This window comes from Anabrus simplex, chromosome 5 (genome assembly GCF_040414725.1).
Source record: "Anabrus simplex isolate iqAnaSimp1 chromosome 5, ASM4041472v1, whole genome shotgun sequence".
In the NCBI taxonomy this organism is placed as follows: Eukaryota; Metazoa; Arthropoda; class Insecta; order Orthoptera; family Tettigoniidae; genus Anabrus; species Anabrus simplex.
In genome coordinates this window covers 140,799,334-140,817,291 of record NC_090269.1, presented here as the reverse complement: position 1 = coordinate 140,817,291, position 17,958 = coordinate 140,799,334, and the positions used below count along the sequence as shown (strand labels likewise).

At 37.6% G+C, this 17,958-nt stretch overlaps 1 protein-coding gene across 1 annotated transcript in view; it reads right to left on the bottom strand.

The window, feature by feature from the left end:
- LOC136874408 (zinc finger protein 182) overlaps nucleotides 1–17,958 on the bottom strand; it is a 113,674-nt gene that overhangs the window by 13,034 nt on the left and 82,682 nt on the right. The window contains exons 2-4 of the mRNA XM_068227786.1: nucleotides 14,070–14,147; nucleotides 13,347–13,433; nucleotides 6,615–6,688 (exon numbers count right to left, since the gene is read on the bottom strand). Coding sequence (XP_068083887.1) covers nucleotides 6,615–6,688; nucleotides 13,347–13,433; nucleotides 14,070–14,129 — 221 coding nt within the window. The 5' untranslated portion in view covers nucleotides 14,130–14,147. The remainder of the gene's footprint in view (nucleotides 1–6,614; nucleotides 6,689–13,346; nucleotides 13,434–14,069; nucleotides 14,148–17,958) is intronic.

Genomic DNA, 17,958 nt, shown 5'->3' with positions numbered 1-17,958 from the left:
TAGTTGTGTGTTACTATGCTAGCATTTGTACCCGTTCGTCCAAGGGAAAGTTGCAATGGTTTGTATGTTTCCTTTATGATTTTAAGCGAAGTTACATGGCTCCATTTATATGTTTAATACGGCATGTTAAACTGATATTTTCCTTCTATAGGAAGATAAATACCTGTGTTGCATAAATGAAAGGAAATTACAAATTCTTAAATGTTTGTTATATACATTTTTTGACATACGCGATGCTGAAAAAGATATTTATCAAAACTCTTCCTATAAACCCACGTGATGACCTTGACATCATATGCACCTGATGACACACCCTAAACGAGTATATTCGAAATATGGAGTTCGGTAAAATACGTCCAGGAACACAGAAAGATAGATAGGACACTAAACGAAAAATCCTTTGGATGATTATGCATTACGTATTGTACCAGGTTTGCCTATGGCCTGGAACAATTATTTAATTAGAAGAATACTTGCAACAGGACGGCTCAAACACATGAGTAGAATGCGCGAGGTAAAGGGACGGCATGGAGCCGCAGGCAAGAAGCAAGCAAGCTACGTCACCGGCTGCAAGCATGCGGGATGACGCAATCATCACGTGAACTTCGCCTAATCGTCTAGAATATAAGAGAAGGTTTTTAATATCTCCTAAACACTTTGAGGTATTGAGAAATGAAGTACATCACCGTCTAGCTCGTTATTTAAGTGCCAAAATGTTAACATTTTTAATGTAAATAGGCTCATGGATTATCCAGATATTGAGCTACAAAGAAGTTGCATTTTTCCATGAGGACAGCTGACCTTGACATTCTGTATAAAAGGACGGGCCCTGGTGAGGTATAAGCAGTTACAAATCGCAACTCATAGATGAGAGATCACCATGCTGTCTCCGCGTACAGGTCTCGAACCTAGTAACTTCTTCGCGTGTTATCTTGACATAATCGTCGTCGTATTTGTAAAAGTTTTACAGTATTTCAGGACTTAGAAAAATTTTCTGTGTATCGAGACAAACTTAAACATTTCACAGTGATAGTTCTGGATTGATAATATTTTTGAGATTTACGGACTTAGTATTTTTCATGACAGAAAGTGAACGACTTTACTTAGCTTTGTCTTGTATTGAAATTCAAACTTCACTTATTCTGAACTGTGCTAGTGGATAACTTAGTGAACATTAAGGTTATTTTATGACTATTTCGTGGAATACTAACTCTATTTAAGAGAAATAATCCATAGTACCTTCTTAATTCATGTGCAACCAATAGTTAGGGATGATTACACTACCTCATACTTGTATTGTGAGGGAACTGAATTTACAATTGGTAACACGATAATTATTTGAACTCGTATGTTATTAGAAACCAAACATTCATCATACATCGAGTTCTCAAGACACTGATGTGAATTACATGTATAAATAGGACGAACTGTTTGATAAACTGTGCTTTGAACTGTGCTTCTAAGCTATAATTATTTTGAATGGTGCTTCTAATTAGTCAAGCTATAGTTATTTGTGAACTGTACTTCTAATTTTGAAACTGTGCACGATAAACTTTGGTTTGAACTGTGTTTCTAGTTACTTTCTACTAGTGATTTAACATGTTTCACTGAGTTAAATGGTGTGTATCCGACACTCATAACTTATACAGTCAGTTGAACATCCTCGTGTTTACGGAACTCGTTAGTGACACCAGAAACCCTGACAGAGTGTCTACCTCACCATACCAACGTGACGTTCGAGACGATGTGGGAATTAACGTGGTACATCGTGGGAGATGGTATGTGGTACTATGGTGGACATCATATCAGAGGAATACCAAATGCTGTTCGCTGAACCGCATTTTTCCAGTTCCAGCATCAAGACTACTCAGGTGATATGGGTGTATTTACCAACAAACTTTTATCTCAAGTACTGTACTGTAAGGACAGTGATTACTTCATTTTCAACAAACTTTCATTACCAATTAGAAGTCATATAATTCATTTAGATTTTCGAAGTGTTAAACAGTATAATACCAATATAAATGGACCGTTATTGGACATTATAAATTTTCCAGCTAACTCATTCCTGGAATAAGAGAATTCCTGGAATGAGTTAGCTGGAAAATTTATAATGTCCAATAACGGACCATGTATATTGGTATTATAAATTTACTCATTCGGAACAATTATTTCTGATTCCCTATGGGAATCAACATCTACATCATCTGATGGCCAAGCAGGCATCAATTTTTGAAATGAGAATGTCTCTCATAGTGCATTGGCACTGCCGGTGGCAACAATTAGCCCATGCAGTGGCCTCCACGGTATGCACTATCCAGCGTCTTGGTAGGTGTGCTAGGTACCAACTGATGAGCCCAGCCTAGCACACGGGGGCGAAACGCTGGCACCAGGAATGAGTTACCTGGAAAATTTATAATGTCCAATAACGGACCATTTATATTGGTATTATAAATTTACTCATTCGGAACAATTATTTCTGATTCCCTATGGGAATCAACATCTACATCATCGTGTTAAACAGTACTCGTAAAATACGAAGTAATACTAGACTTTGCGAGAAGAGTAACTTTATTTTCCTCAAGTGTAAACTTAGAAAGACTGTAGAAATTTCAAGTGTTAACTTTAGAAAAACTTTATGAATTTGAAGTGCTAACATTCAAGAAAGGCTTTAGGAATTTTAAGTGATAATATTCCAGAAAGACTTTAGAATTACTTTTCAAAGTGATATTTATTTTATGAACTCTATGAACTTAATGAAGATAATGATTAATTTTCCAATTTTATTTGTTGCAACACTCACAAAAATTCATAATATTGCTTAAATCGGGCAACAGTAAATCCAACAGAAATTTAAATTTAATTTTCTATTTTCAAACCTGAAATAATGAAGGCCTAAACAAGTTGAATAAACTCAACATTTTAAAAGTAACATCTATTATTTCGCACTGCGAACAACTTTCTCTGTACCAGCTCCTAAGAACTGAACAGTCCATTAGACCAGTCTCATGTCCCTTTTCCTATGACTTTTCCAGGTACAGTATGAAACAAGTACCTATAAGGACATTTTGCTCATATAATGATTGCACAGACTTACGACTTTGTGTACGCAGATGTTGCTGATTATTATTGTTCCGAGGTATCTGTGGAACAGCAGAGGTGAAAGAAGGTGCGGGGGTGAACAGGTCTCAGGCTACGAAATTAAAGTTAATTTAAAATTTAACAAGGTTATATTTTCTTTGCAAAATCAAGAAATAACAAGCATGGCAGGTACAGAGTAGCAAGGCAACAAAAGTACAACTACAGTATTTACAGGATTTGGGCTTCGAGCCCCGAACTCACAATTCTTGAGCAATTAGCCCAGCTTTACCCCAAAACAAGTTTCAACAGAGGGGCAGAAAACCTCATTCATACCCAGGAGCACTTGCTCCAAATTACACAGTAAAGCCTCCTTGAGGCGCGCAGAAAACAAAATTTTCAAGAAAGAGCAACTCGCTCTCAAAATTTAAGCCTGTCAAAGGCCACACCAAATTCCACCTTCAAGCTGTCCTCTAAGGACATAAACACAGGTGTAAAATAACCAACCTACTGAGGCCTATTAAGTGAGAAAAGTTTAATTACATGGCCTCTAAAATACCAACTTGAGAGGAGGCGATCTGCACTCCTAATACATTTGTTTAAAACCTATTTGGCACTAGGCCGTTAATGCAAGGGCTAATCCCATACTTAAGAGGTGACTTTAGAAAGAAACAATTTACATTACGTTAAGGAAGAAAGGTAGTGAAAATAAGTTCACCTCAATGCAATATGAGTGGGAGCTCGAGAGGGTTAATCACTCTCTATCCCGATATGCAGTTTAAAAGATAGAATAGATACTAAGTGTCTTTACATTTTAGGGAAAGGTTACATGGTGGAAAAGCTTCGGACCCGCCCCGAGAGTTAAACTGCTGAGCTAGCAAGAAAAGAAGTTATTAAACGGCCATTACCTTATGGATGAACTGCTGCCCGAAGAAAGAGGCGCTTCCCGCCCCCTGCTACGTACTTTACACACAGAAAGATCTTACTGAAGTGGCCCGGAGACCCGAAAATCAGCAGTTTATATACTCTCGCGGAAAGTTCGAGGCGTTTCAGGAATGAGAACACCCTCCCACAAAAACTTTATTGGCTAGGGTTAAGCAGCATATTCCCGTTGAGGAAGATACACCTGATTGGTCATAAATTAATTAAAGAAATTTGGGATTGGCTAGATTCAAAACAAGGGGAAAGAAAGGGTTATACAGCCAACTTAAACAATAACAGAAAGAAATTTAACAAGGAACAAACTTTTGAAATAAAAATTTCTCCAAAAAACAGTTCTTTCACTTCGCACTAGGGTGCACCGTTGTAGTTCTTCAGTAGTGTCCTCTAGAAGAGAAAGTTCACACATCAAAAACGACCCAGTTCAGAAACTTCAAAATTTCTAAGTAGTGACATCTTCTGAGAAACTTGAAAATTAACACATTAGATAAGGTTCAGACTTCCTCCAGTAGGGGAGTTTCAACTGGCGCAAGGTTTGAATTAGCGGCGTGGAGGTGTACCGCCCGGTACAATTATTATTAGTAGTAGTATCATCAATATCATCATCATCATTCAAGTATTCTCAGGTTTCCTCGGTGTTCAGTTACATTAATAACCAGGCCGACTGAAATATAATGGATCCTTCAAATCACTATTCAGCACTTTCCTCACAGCACTTTGGGTTTCAAAAACCACTATGTTCTGCAGTTCAATGTAGATTATCTCCTTGAACTTTAGATGAAGAAATATATGACACGGCTAGTAGGGAAGCTCCCCTAGTTCTCGCACCACTATTATAATAAAGGCATTATGTCTCTCACTTGCACAGACTTTTCGCAATGCATTCATAGAATTTAGTTCCCAAAACTGTTGTCCCAAACAAATATTGATTTTCGAGTGAAACATTCACAAACACCCTTGTTTCGAATTCAATAAAATGTTACATTATGTTCAATAGCGTTTAAGTACACTTAACATTATTGGACTTTGGAAACAATGTTCAAAATGTGGGACTATGAAATTTCTTGATGGCGGCATCGCATTTGATCAAGTTGTAGATGGTTTAGTATCTTCAGTGTCTGCGTGTTCTTTCCGTAATGCCGTTACGAACTAATAAAGAACTGGTTGAGTGCCTCAGGCGGTTGAGGCGTTGGCCTTCTGACCCCAACTTGCCAGGTTTGATCCTGGCTTAGCACGGTGATGTTTGAAGGTGCTCGTATACGTCAGCCACATGCCGATAGATTTACTGGAACGTAAACGAACTCCTGTGTGACTAAATTCCGGCACATCGGCGTCTTCAAAATTCGTACTAACATACTATGGAATGCATGCATGGATGAAGGGAATTCCATTTGATGATATTGAGAGTTTGAGTCAGTTTCCTGAAGATGCCAAAAATGAGACTATTTCTGATGATTTTTGAAACCATGAAAATTTAAGGATTTCTTGGACTTTGGATAGTATGGTAAATTTTATATGGGGATTTAAAGAATTGAGATTGTCTAATAAAGCCTGATACATTGATCGATAATGGCAAAGATGTTGCTGACATATCCTGCCCAAAAACAAGAAACTATTCATATTGTTGATGACTTTGGACTGTTACAAATTATCAGTACAGGTCTCGGCTAAGATGCCCGAAAGCTGGTGAACCAATGGGGAGACCATTTTGTTGATAAATGAAGTCATTGGAAGAGAAATATTTTTTGCCCAAAATAAATTTTAGGATATTCAAACATTTTCCAATTTTTAATGTTGTAAGATTACTATGTTTGTTTAAATTATTGTTGATTAAATTGATGGTTTTATTTATAGGAATATTTGAAATGTCAAAAGAATGTATGGTGTGGTGGGGTTGTAACTTAAGTCTATTTGAAATATTGAAGAATTCTATTGAAATCTATCTTATCCAGTTAATATATCTGCATATAACAGTTGTAAAATTAGGTTAGGTGTCAGAAAGAAGCCATTGTAAATCAATACATGAAACAAATATATTGATCAATGAAGTTTTGGTTCACCAATTCCCGTTTTTAATTACCAGTGATTGAAACAATTAAATTTTTCAATATATTCTAAAATAAATCAATATTGAATTTGTACATTTTGTTGACAACATATCTCCGTGTGATGTTAGAGGTAAAAAAGTTTATATTTCTAAGAAAATTGTGTATACTTTGGAGGAAATAGTTGCAGATCACACTTCAGATGATACAAATACGATGACAAATAAAGCAGTGATAGTAAAATAATAAAGAGTTCTTCACAGTTGCACATATGTATTAAAAACAGACACACTTCAGAAACATCTTGATTTACATCAGATACTTTTTACAGACTATTAAATAAAATTATGTCTAGAAGTTCTTTAAGTTCCTGAACATTTCACTTATTTCTAACCATTAGATTTTATAAGATATTAAAAGTAACTTTGTAAAGAAAAAATTAAAGTGATGAAAATGGCCAGTTCTTGGACATAAAAAACAGCCACCATTGATCATACCAGTGAACAGGTAAACAAGATATTCCATATTGTGTAGGCTTAGTGTTGAATTTACCTATTTTTTTCTTTGATGCTTGGAACCAGTTGATGTTGTTCTCCGAACATTTCCTCCTTAATGTCTTCAGAAGGCTATAAGTAAGAAATGAGGGAAGAAGAGTAAGTACCAAAATATATAAACAAGAAATGGCTGATAAAATACTTCTCTGACACAACGCAATTATCATCAGTTTATCATCCAACATAAATATATAAGAAATGAAAAAAGGAAAGTAGGTATATAGAGGAATAAACACATGAAAAGGAACACACCTGATAGCATGACATACTGCAAGTGCTTAGCTACAGGAAAGGAGTAACTTGAAGGGATGAGAACAATCTACACATCCTTTAACAATTTTATGTCCACACTGACAGGCCATTGCAATTATCCTATTATTTGCTCCATTCCCTCTTCCAATCTTTCTATACATGACCTAACTTGTTACTCTTTTGTTCCAGTCCATTGCAAAAAAGGGTCTACTTGTGAAGCAGACATGTAATTGTCTTCATCTCGACCAAGTTCTTCATGCTAAAGACATGACAACCAAAGTTTCCAGGCAGTTTTCCAACCATTTTTATGGCTATTTTTCATTATAGTTCTTTCCAATGACAAATTTTTCACACAGATTTTATTTCCCAAAACACATTATCGTACTAAAAGTTAATCTCACAGTATTCTTATTCGATCATACTTCTTTCCCAAAAAGTGGACAGTACTTAAATCATACACACAGAAATATCTTTCAGTGTAATTGACAACTTCATCCCTCTCCGTACCCCACATTCAAAGAATTCCAAAAAGAACAACGTGATACTCAGACAGACATTATGCAGATATCCCAACTTCAAAAGAAGTGGTTTTGACTTCAGGAAAGGTAAAAGTCAGTTATGCTGCAATAAAATACACCATATTTTTCAGGCCAGAAGTCACTACGGACAATAACACGTTTATTCATTTTAGGGACGGAAATTTAGGGAAAAATATTTATATGCATTTATCAGCCCAAAATATATCAGGGATCTAGAAGGTTAAGCAGGGATACAACTTTACACAGTGTAACATGAAGCTATAGCAACTCATTTCCGTCCTAAAATATTCATTTTCACTGCCAGATGTTTACTCCTTCGTTGTAATAATGAACTGTCTTCCTTTTGCTTCTGGCAAATCAATATTCCCCAGATGGCAGTTGAAATTGTCTTTCTAATGCCCTATTAGGATGTTGTTTAGCATATTCTATCACACTTAACAGAAATTCTACACTATGCAAAAATCTCTTAAAAGGTGGCAATCTGTAATTCTTCAAAACAAATTACAGCACTGTTCACTTCTGCACACGAAAACATAGTTAAGACACCAGAACTCACCATTCCCTGAAAACCTTCTTTGCTCGTCACTTTCCCTACTGATCAGAATTTAGGGCAGTTGCCCAGGTGCCAGATTCCCTATCTGTTGTTTTGCTAGCCTTTGCTTGAATAATTTTGAAGAAATTGGAAATTTACTGAACATCTCCCTTGGTAAGTTACTCCAATCACTAACTCCCCTTCCTATTTAGCTATAGGTAGCTTATCCAAGTTGATCATCTTAAATTTAATAAAAACCTTATAAAAGCAGATATCACATGTTCATTTACTTCAATTTATTGAACTTAAGATGACTAACAGGTACATAAACAAATTTGATTCAATTGTAACGTAACATCTGACTAAGAAGTGCCAGGGAAAATAAACAAATAAGGCCACTTTAAAACTGGAATAAGAAGTGTCAAAGACATCATACAAATAAGAATCTATCATTTATCCGCACATAAATAATAGTTCTTAAGGTAGGTAGGACAGTGATGGGTTCTTGTGCTCAGTCTTGGTAGCTGGCAGGAGTCGGAGAGGCAGTTGACCACTTTCTTCTGACCCTGATTATTCTGGAGATTCCATATTACATGGAGCTGGAACTGAAGATCTGGCTAATGAGGGAGGGGTGTGGCAGTGTCCAGGACTTCCAGGTTGTTCTGGTCTATAAACTATTTCATAATCAAAACATGAGAGTTCCAGTCTCCAGCGCAGTATCTTATTATTCTTCACCTTACTAAGATATCTAGTATCAAACATAAACTTCTGGTCAGTGATGTGTCGAAAACGTCTTCCTAGTGAGTAATGTCTTCGGTTTTTGACACATTCAATGATAGCCTGTGCTTCTTTCTCCATGGATAAATGTCGTCATTCAGATCGGTTGAGTGTGCGAGAGAAGAAAGCAATGGGGTGTCCATTTTGTTGCTCCTAAGGTGTGTTCGGAAGCATCAGTCTCTACAGTAAGCATAACTTTATCATCTATAGCTGAAAACAGTCCATTTTTCACATCATCTTTCAGGGCTTTAAATGGTTCAATGGCTTTGTCACTTAATAGAAAACTACCACTTGAAAGGTTATGTACTTTCTGGGAGAATCTTGGGATGAAGTCGGCAAAATGAGCAAACATGCCCATGGCTCGTCAAAGTTAAGCAGTGTCAATTGGTAATGTGAGCATTTGTAAAGGTGTCAATCGCTCTGGATGTGAGTGGATTACATGACTGGAGATGATGTAACCCAATACCCTTAGGGGCCTAATGTTTTTTCCAAATAAATACTCTTCTTCTCATTTATCACGAGTTCATACTGTTCAATGGCTTTCAACAGCTTCAAATTAAAGTCATGTTCTTCCTTGTTTTTGCCACCCACAATGACATTGTTTTGGTATGCTGCAACCCTAGTAAGTCCTTCATTTTATATAATCACATCTATTGTCCTTTGGAAACAAGGTACTCCATTTGTGGGGCCAAATGGAATCCGTTTGTACTGTCAAAGTTTACTGCATGCTTTGAATGCTGTGAAAGGGCAATCCGCCTCACAGATGGGGATCTGATGATACGCTTTTTTGAAATTAACTGAACTGAACTGAACTGAACACTTCATCATTTGTTACCATGTTGAATATATCCTCGATACGTGGGAGTGGATAAGTGTCTAGCTCGGTATACTGATTTATTGTTCGTAAGTAGTCAACAACCATAAGGCCCTTGCGGCTTTTTGATTGGGTGACATGACAAGAACCTGAGCACACCAGTGAGAAAAGCTTTCTTCTTTTACATCCCCATTTAAAAGTTGCCAAACATCTTGTTCAATGAATTTGATATCGGTTGCTGTGTGGTGTCAGGGCTTTATAGCGACTGGTTTGCAACCTGGAGGTATAATTCAGAACTTCTGTTAATCCGCAGATACTCAGTGGTTCTCTGTGACCCCCAAATTTAATCTCTACAGATGAATGGCGGGCAAGAATTTCACGTCCTAAAATGAAGTCCTTTGTCAGTCAAAATGTTCAATATCTTTGTATATATGGTCTTCAATTTTTATCTCTACAGAGCAGGCTCCTTTCACTAAAGAGCCAGATGATGTTGATGCCATAGCAACAGTAAGACCTCTAGCAGAAACACGGGTAAACCCCGTTGTGCGCGGATTGCTTATCCACGATTATGGTTTGAAGTCTACTGCTGCCATCTGTTAACAGTGCGTGGAAGCTGTAATTTCTTAAGGTAGGTACACACATTCGTGCCCAACTCTGTAACATACCGTATACCACATTGTGTGCCGAGGTTATACGTGGCCAGCGTATATCTACGCGCATCTTCTGTTGTGTTTGTCGAGACATGCATTGTCAGTTCCGGTCAGCAGAGCAGTGAAGTTGCACTTGACAGAGTTCGTATTTAAAATGCCGGGTAAAAGGAAAGAAAGTGTGCCAGTCAAAGGAAAGAAGCATGTACCAAAGTCATATTCATTAGAAACAAAGTTAGAATTTTTGGATCGATATGAGAAAGGTGAGCGTATTGTTGACATTCAGGGTGCTTTGGGATTTAGTGAATCCAACGTGAGAACTACTCGTGACAATGCGGAATCAATTCAAAAAACTGCTCAATCTTCTACTAACTTAAGTGTGACTCTAGTGACCAACTCTCTCTCGGAAGTGATGGAAAGAATGAATTGGACTGAATTGGATTGAGCATAACAACCAACAACACATGCCTCACTCTGGAGCTACTATTCAAGCTAAAGCCAAAAGTTTGTATGCAGAGTTTAGTTCATTATTGTGTGTTCCAGTGTTAAATTTTTAAGTGTTTGCATTAAAATGCATTTCAGAAACATGATAATGGTTACTTTTTGTAAAAACACTAAGAATCTCTGCTATTTTAAACTTAATATGTGAGTAAACGGAAACCTAACCCTATATTTTACATATAAAATGACTCTCGATTTATGCAAATTCGGTATGCGTGGCAATTCCGTGAAACATAACTATCGCGTATAACGAGGTCTACCTGTAGGTACTTTGAGCTTTGGACCAGCTTCTCAGAAATACAACTTGTTGAACTGCCCATATCAACAAGAGCATGGTCTACATTTCATTTAAACAGATAGGTATTATAGCTTTTGACAAACACCCCTGTGGAGAAAGAGAAGATAAAATTATAATATGAAAATGGCAAGATTTGGTGGACCTTTAAGGTTTTGAACTCTTACTTCACTTCAAAAACCCAAAGCAAAATCTGCTACCAATGCAAGTATATGCTTGATGTCAAAACTCATTCAAGTATGTTTTTTTTTCCTTTGCTATTTGTTTTACATTGCATTGACACAGATAGGTCTTATGGCGATGATGGTATAGGAAAGGCTTAGGAATGGAAAGGAGGCGTCCGTGGCCTTAATTAAGGTACAGCTTCAGCATTTGCCTAGTGTGAAAATTGGAAAGCACGGAAAACCATCTTCAGGGCTGCTGACAGTGGGGTTCAAACCCACTATCTCCAGATGCAAGCTCACAGCTGCGCGCTCCTAACCGTATGGCCAACTCGCCTGGTCATTCAAGTGAAAGTGGTGAAAGTAAGCGATACTTGTAAGAATGATCCTACTGCCATCCAGTGTGACCAAACAGAATTACAATCCACACATTAAAAGTGTCACAGTCAGGAGAGGTAAATATAATTAATGGGACCAAAGAGAATTGGAGCCATATGGGAATGGCGAACACCAAGGATCCTATGAAATCTACCTCCTTCAGATACCAGGAATCACATCTGCAGGGTAATGCAAATCTAAATGGTGAGATGATAAAGAGGATAAACAGGACTTGCATGCAGTGGACAATGCAGGTTTATATGCACATCACCATCCATTGAGAACATTCCTAAATTAGCCTTTATCCCCTTATTCTGAGTACCCTCTTGCCTTTGCTCTGAACTGTGAGTACCATCAATCATTCTCACCAACTTCATGTGTAGTTACTTCCCATTTATGAATAAGATATTCTGAGTCCTTTCAGCTTTCACTCCCACATTACAAAGTCAGTCTGAAAACAGAGTTATGTAAAGACAAGTTTTTTCTTGCAGATTACTGATGGTCGCAGCACTGTCTATGCTACATCGACATTCAATTTCACATAGCATTTTACCATCCTTGAAGAATACACTTAATCCAAAAGCATCATTTGACGACCCTAACTCGCAAAAGTTATTCATGGCATACGAATACTGCTGTATATCAATACATATAGTTCAGTTACTAACTCACAGATGCCATTTGTATGCATTCTGAGCTGAAGTTTAGATATGCGACTTCGATTATATCCCGCGCTCCATGCTCAGGTTATCACACACTTCTGGAACAAGAGATAGAAGTATCTTTGTTCATCTTACTTCGTTCACATCAGTTGCAATCATGGCGTCAAGCAGATATGTTGGTGTTGATGAAGATGGAACACGAAAGCTAATAGATAGAGTTTTAGAGAGTGATTATGAAGACAGTGATGTTTGTGACAATGAAGTAGACCCTGAAGGTCTTAGTTCGTGTATGAGTGATGCATATAATAGTGCTGATGACATGGAAAGTGATACATATAATGTCGGTGGGCCAAGTCTTTCGAAACGAGATCATACCTCGGCGCAGGCTAACTTAAACGACTGGACCTGAACAAAAAAGTGACAATATCCCTGTTGTACATACGTTTAGTGAATACAGCGGGGTTAGTGATAACTTATTGAAATAGTTACTGTGCAGATGACTGCCATAGTGCTGGATTTAAATGTGTTTTCTCAGTGAACTGCTACAGTATTTAAATAGGCTGCAGATGGGTTAAAATGATCCACTTCTTTCGATTTCATATTCCCTAAAGGGCATTCAATCTCCTCATATTTTCTTTCCTTTTTTTTACCAACAGGCATCCTTCAGTCTTGAAAATGCCAATTTCCACTCCATCTTTAACATCCCTTCCAGCTCAAAGACAGTATATATGATACCTTCAGCACCATCTGCCATTATGACAAAATCCACCACATAGGCAAGAATCCTTACTATTTTTCTACTCAACTCAATGCCTCCCTGCAATTTAATATTTTCAGTAAATGAGCCAAATATACCCGTAGTCTAAACCCAGTAACTTCTGTGAGCCAAATCCATTCTCACTGTAGCCCAATCTGCCTATCATTGCCTGTAATAATCTACCCTTAACAACCAACATCTTCTCCAGGGTACTCTACACTATGCCTATTCTAGATCTACAAAAGATAAGCATAACAGCCTATTTCTCTCAAAGTATTTTACAAATACCTGATGCCTACAAAATATCTGGTCTGATGGCCCCTCTGTAGCTTGAAAAACTGGACTGGGTTTCTTTCATCCATTGACTCCCTGCCACATTCTCAATTATTAGATATTATTTAGAATAACAACTTACAACATTTGAGTGTTCTTCTGTATCTGAAGACCATATTGGCTCACATTTAACAAACACAGGTTCCTCCACGTTGTTTGACAAAATACCCTGCAAAATAAAAGCAATACAGCTCTTGAAACAATTTCAATACACATAATATTTGCAAACCATTTTAGAAAATACTCTTAAATACTGGTAATTCCAAAAATATCCCCGGATGTATGTCCTTAGTCTACTTCAATGAGGGTGGTTTAGTTTTATGGAGAAGTAAACCTACAGTAGATAACTTCTTCCCTTAACTCTTAGTCAGGAGAAAATACAAGGAGAAGTCCCATCAAACTACACTAACTACATCTCAAAACAGAGGTTAAGAATCCAACAAGTCTTTGTTCACACATAACAGCATGCTACACAATGTTTCCAACTTTGGAACTATTTTACCACTGACTAGTGACTAGAACATGACAGAAAATGAGACACATCTGGCTAGCACGCCCCCAGGTTAGAGCTACAAAGTGGCCCAAAGGCATCTACTATAACCTGTGACTGTACTGGCTAGTGACAAGACCAATGGACAATTACGTCGTGGAAACTGCCATTAAATCCGGCAGAGGCTATTAGACATCTCTTTCAAACTCTGAGGTTTCATTTCTGTGGTCTTAAAAACTGGACTAGGTTTCTTTCATCCATTGACTCCCTGTCACATTCTTAATTATTAGATATTATTTATGATAGTCAACTTACACAATATGAGTGTTCTGTATCTGTATCTGGCTCGCATTTAACAAACACAGTTTCCTCCATGTTGTTTGACAAAATATCCTGTAAAATAAAAGCAATACAGCACTTGAAACATGTTCAATACACATATGAGAACCATTTTAAGAAATTGTCTTAAATACTGGTAATTCCAAGAATATCCACAGGAGTATGTCCTTAGTCCACTTCAATGAGGGTGGTTTAGTTTCATAGAGAAGTAAGCCTACAGTAGGTAATGTATTCACTTGTCTTGTCTTGTCTTGCGGATATTTATTTGGGATTCAAAAGACTCTTTCCCAGTCACAAGATCGTTAATATATTACACTTATATCACAAGAACACACGTTTACAACACTAATGCCCGCTTTTAGCATGATTACACGTAGATAGATGCACTTAAAGAAGAAAAAGTATATCGGGTATGAGGAGGTTCATGGAGGTATTACATTCGGTACTGAGCAAGGACACAAAGAACTTAGTAAGCTGGAATAGGACTAGCGTGTTACACTGTACAAGATCGGAAAGTAATAGGAACCTTGAGACAATATCTACTCACTAGGGACATTTAGAAGTGCCACCTCACAAACATGTCGGAACAAAAACAACTGCAAAACTAAATCATAATTACAATTTGATGTGAGTGTTATCAAGGTACTCGTTTAAAATAGTAATGATCGTAGGCGAAGGTTGGTGCAACAAAACTGAAAGTCGTGTAGGGAAGGATACTTGAACTTTGAGTAATTTCTGCATTAAAATGGTCTGGTGATGTGCATATTGGGAGCAATGAAAAAACAGGTGGTCACCATCGCCCTCAGATTCTCCACAGGAACAAGTTGGGTCGTTCGTAATGTGAAATCGAGTTAAATATACTGGGGTTAAGGCATGATTAAACCGTAGTCGGATGATATTAGTAATGTGACGTCGTGTATACGTACCATTTGCAAACCACGGCAGTGTGGGAATACTCGGTTGAAGTTGATAGTAATATTGACCTTTCGTACGAGCAGATAATCGCCATTGTGTGCACCATGTGTGTTGAGCTGCAGTTTTGATATGTGGAAAGAAGTCGGGAATCGGAATTTTAATTTGTAATATATTCGCGGTATCTGCACTGGCGTCTTTCGCTGCTATATCGGCCATATCGTTGCTTACGTGCCGATTATGCCCTTTAATCCATATTAGCGTTATAACAAAACCGGATGTTTCAAGTCGAAATAGAAGAGACTTGACTTCGTAGACATATGTATTTGTATGAGGGGCGAGTGAATGCAGAGCTTGTAAAACACTTTGGGAATCGCTGAATATATATATTTTTTTTTTTTTGGTTTGCAACTGTTGAGCATATACAAGGGCTTGGTATATGGCATATAATTCTGCTGTAAAAATAGTTAAATTATTAGGTAACGGATATTTAAAGCTAATGAGTAGTTGTGGATCGTAAAATGCTGCTCCGACTCCAGTATTTGATTTTGACCCATCGGTAAATAGGTGGTAATCTGGTGTAGTTATGGAACGTTTAAATTTTTTATGAGCGTATAATGTGGGATAAGGTGCAGACATTGATTGGATTGATGCATCGGAAGGGGCAATGATAATAGAAGGACGGAATGTTTGAATATCATAGTGGTATGAATACGTATTAATACGTGGTGTTCGAAATATAGTCTCAGTAAAATGGTGGATTTCAGCATAAGCCATATATATGGCGGGATACCGATGATTGGGAGGAGGACGTTGTTGATAATATTCATATAATAATTGTAATTTAGGGACAATAAGGGAGTTCGTTCTACTAATATGTTTAAGTAGGAATTTTTTGGAAAGTTTTATCCTGCGGATGTGCAGTGGTTCTTCCGTAGTTTCTACTAACAAAGCGTTAGTTGGTGTTGTGCGGAGGGCACCCACACTGATACGCAGTGCTGAAAATTGGAGACGATCCAACGCTAATAAACTATGTTTAGAGGTTAAATCAATAATATGGGCGCTATAATCAAGTATGGACCGAATGGTTGCATGATATAGCTGTAGTGCTGACGAAGGGTCAGCACCCCATGCACGTTTCGTTACCGTTCGTAAAATGGTGATATAACGTTCAGATTTCCTAATAAGGTGTCGTATATGAGTTTGCCATGTGGTTTTTGATCGATATATATTCCTAAATATAAGTGTTGTGAAACCAAGGGAATGCAATAGGTGTCAAAGTTAATAGGGCTTTTATCAAAGGTACGTTTATGTGTAAAGATCATTGCTGCACATTTAGGTATAGAAAGGGAAAGTCCATGGGCCGTTAGCCACTGAAAGACTAAACTTAAAACCTGAGATATTTTGTTTCTACAAAGGTCAATGTGGGAGTCAGCACAATAAATAACATAATCATCCGCGAAAGCTAGAATACGGGCGTGTGGTAACACAAGAGATTCGAGCTCTTTCATGTAAAGGGCAAACAAAATTCCACTGAGTATCGATCCCTGTGGTAAACCTTGTGATGTGTAACGGCTATCAATTGTGTATTGAGGAGATTTAATAGTTAACCGGCGGTTAGTAAATAGTTGATTTAAAATAGAAATGAATTGGAAGGGGATTCCAGCACTAAATAATTTCTCCCAGAGGATATGCAATAATACAGCATCATAGGCACCTTTAATATCCAAAAACACTGCTACGGTAGATTGTTTCCGCCATTTTGCTAATAAGATGTCGAGTAAGAAAATAATGATAGGGTCGTGTGTACTATTACCCCGTCGAAAGGCAAACTGATACTTGGGTAATAACGAGTGATGTTCCAATACCCACGCCATTCGTTTCATAAGGATTTTACAAAAAACTTTGCATATACACGATCCCAGAACTATGCCTCGGAAATTGTCAGGTTCAGTAGGCCGTTTTGTTGGTTTCAGGATGGGTGTGATGAAAAACTCGTTCCATGATGCTGGTACATGTAATGTCTCGAAAATACTATTATAATATTTGAGTAAATAAATTTGGACATGGGGGGGGGTAAGACCTTGAGCATTTGATAAGTAATTGCATCAGGTCCTGGTGATGAGCTATTGACGGTACATAATACAGAGTGTAATTCATTATATGTAATTGGATTCAAAAGGGAAATAAAAGAACAAGAGTTATTCCGTGAGGTGGGTAGAAAGAGTGGATTTACGGTAACAGGAGCAAGGGTGTATAAAAAATCTTCTAGAACTTGTCGCGGATAAGCAGAAGTTTGGTATTGGAAAGTTCTCGTGATCATGCGGATCGCGTTCCAAAATTTCGTTGCTGGAAGCTGTGGAGTTAATTGAGAAATAAAAGATTGCCAAGCTTTTAGCTTTTTTGCATTAAAGACGAGTTTTGTTTTCGCGATATGGTTTCGCAATTGAAAATAATGCTGCTGCGTCATCGATTGGTGATATTGTTTGAATAATTGTTTGCGTTTATGAATAAGATCGTGACATTCTTTGTCCCACCATTTTAGTTCGTATTGCTGTGGATGGGTCGTCACTTTTAATGGTCGGCACGGATGAAACATGTTTAAATATTGGGTTAAATAAGGGAGTAAAAGGGAAAAGGAAAGAGGGGACTTATGTTTCTGCTGCAAGATATAATTGAGGTATGATTGGTAATTAGAAACATTGAAGTTTTTATAAGATCGGACGTTATTTATACAGGAGGGTGCCTGTAACTGGGAATGTGGTGGGTGAATACCATATGTGATGAGAATGGGGAAATGGTCACTAGTGTGCGTATCAGATAATGTATGCCAGGTGGTGACAGGGGCCATAGTGGTGCGGCAGAAAGTAAGGTCTACTGCGCTGGGTGGAGATCCAGGCGGAGTTAAACGGGTCGGGGAGCCGTCATTTAAAAGAAACAAATTCTGATGAGT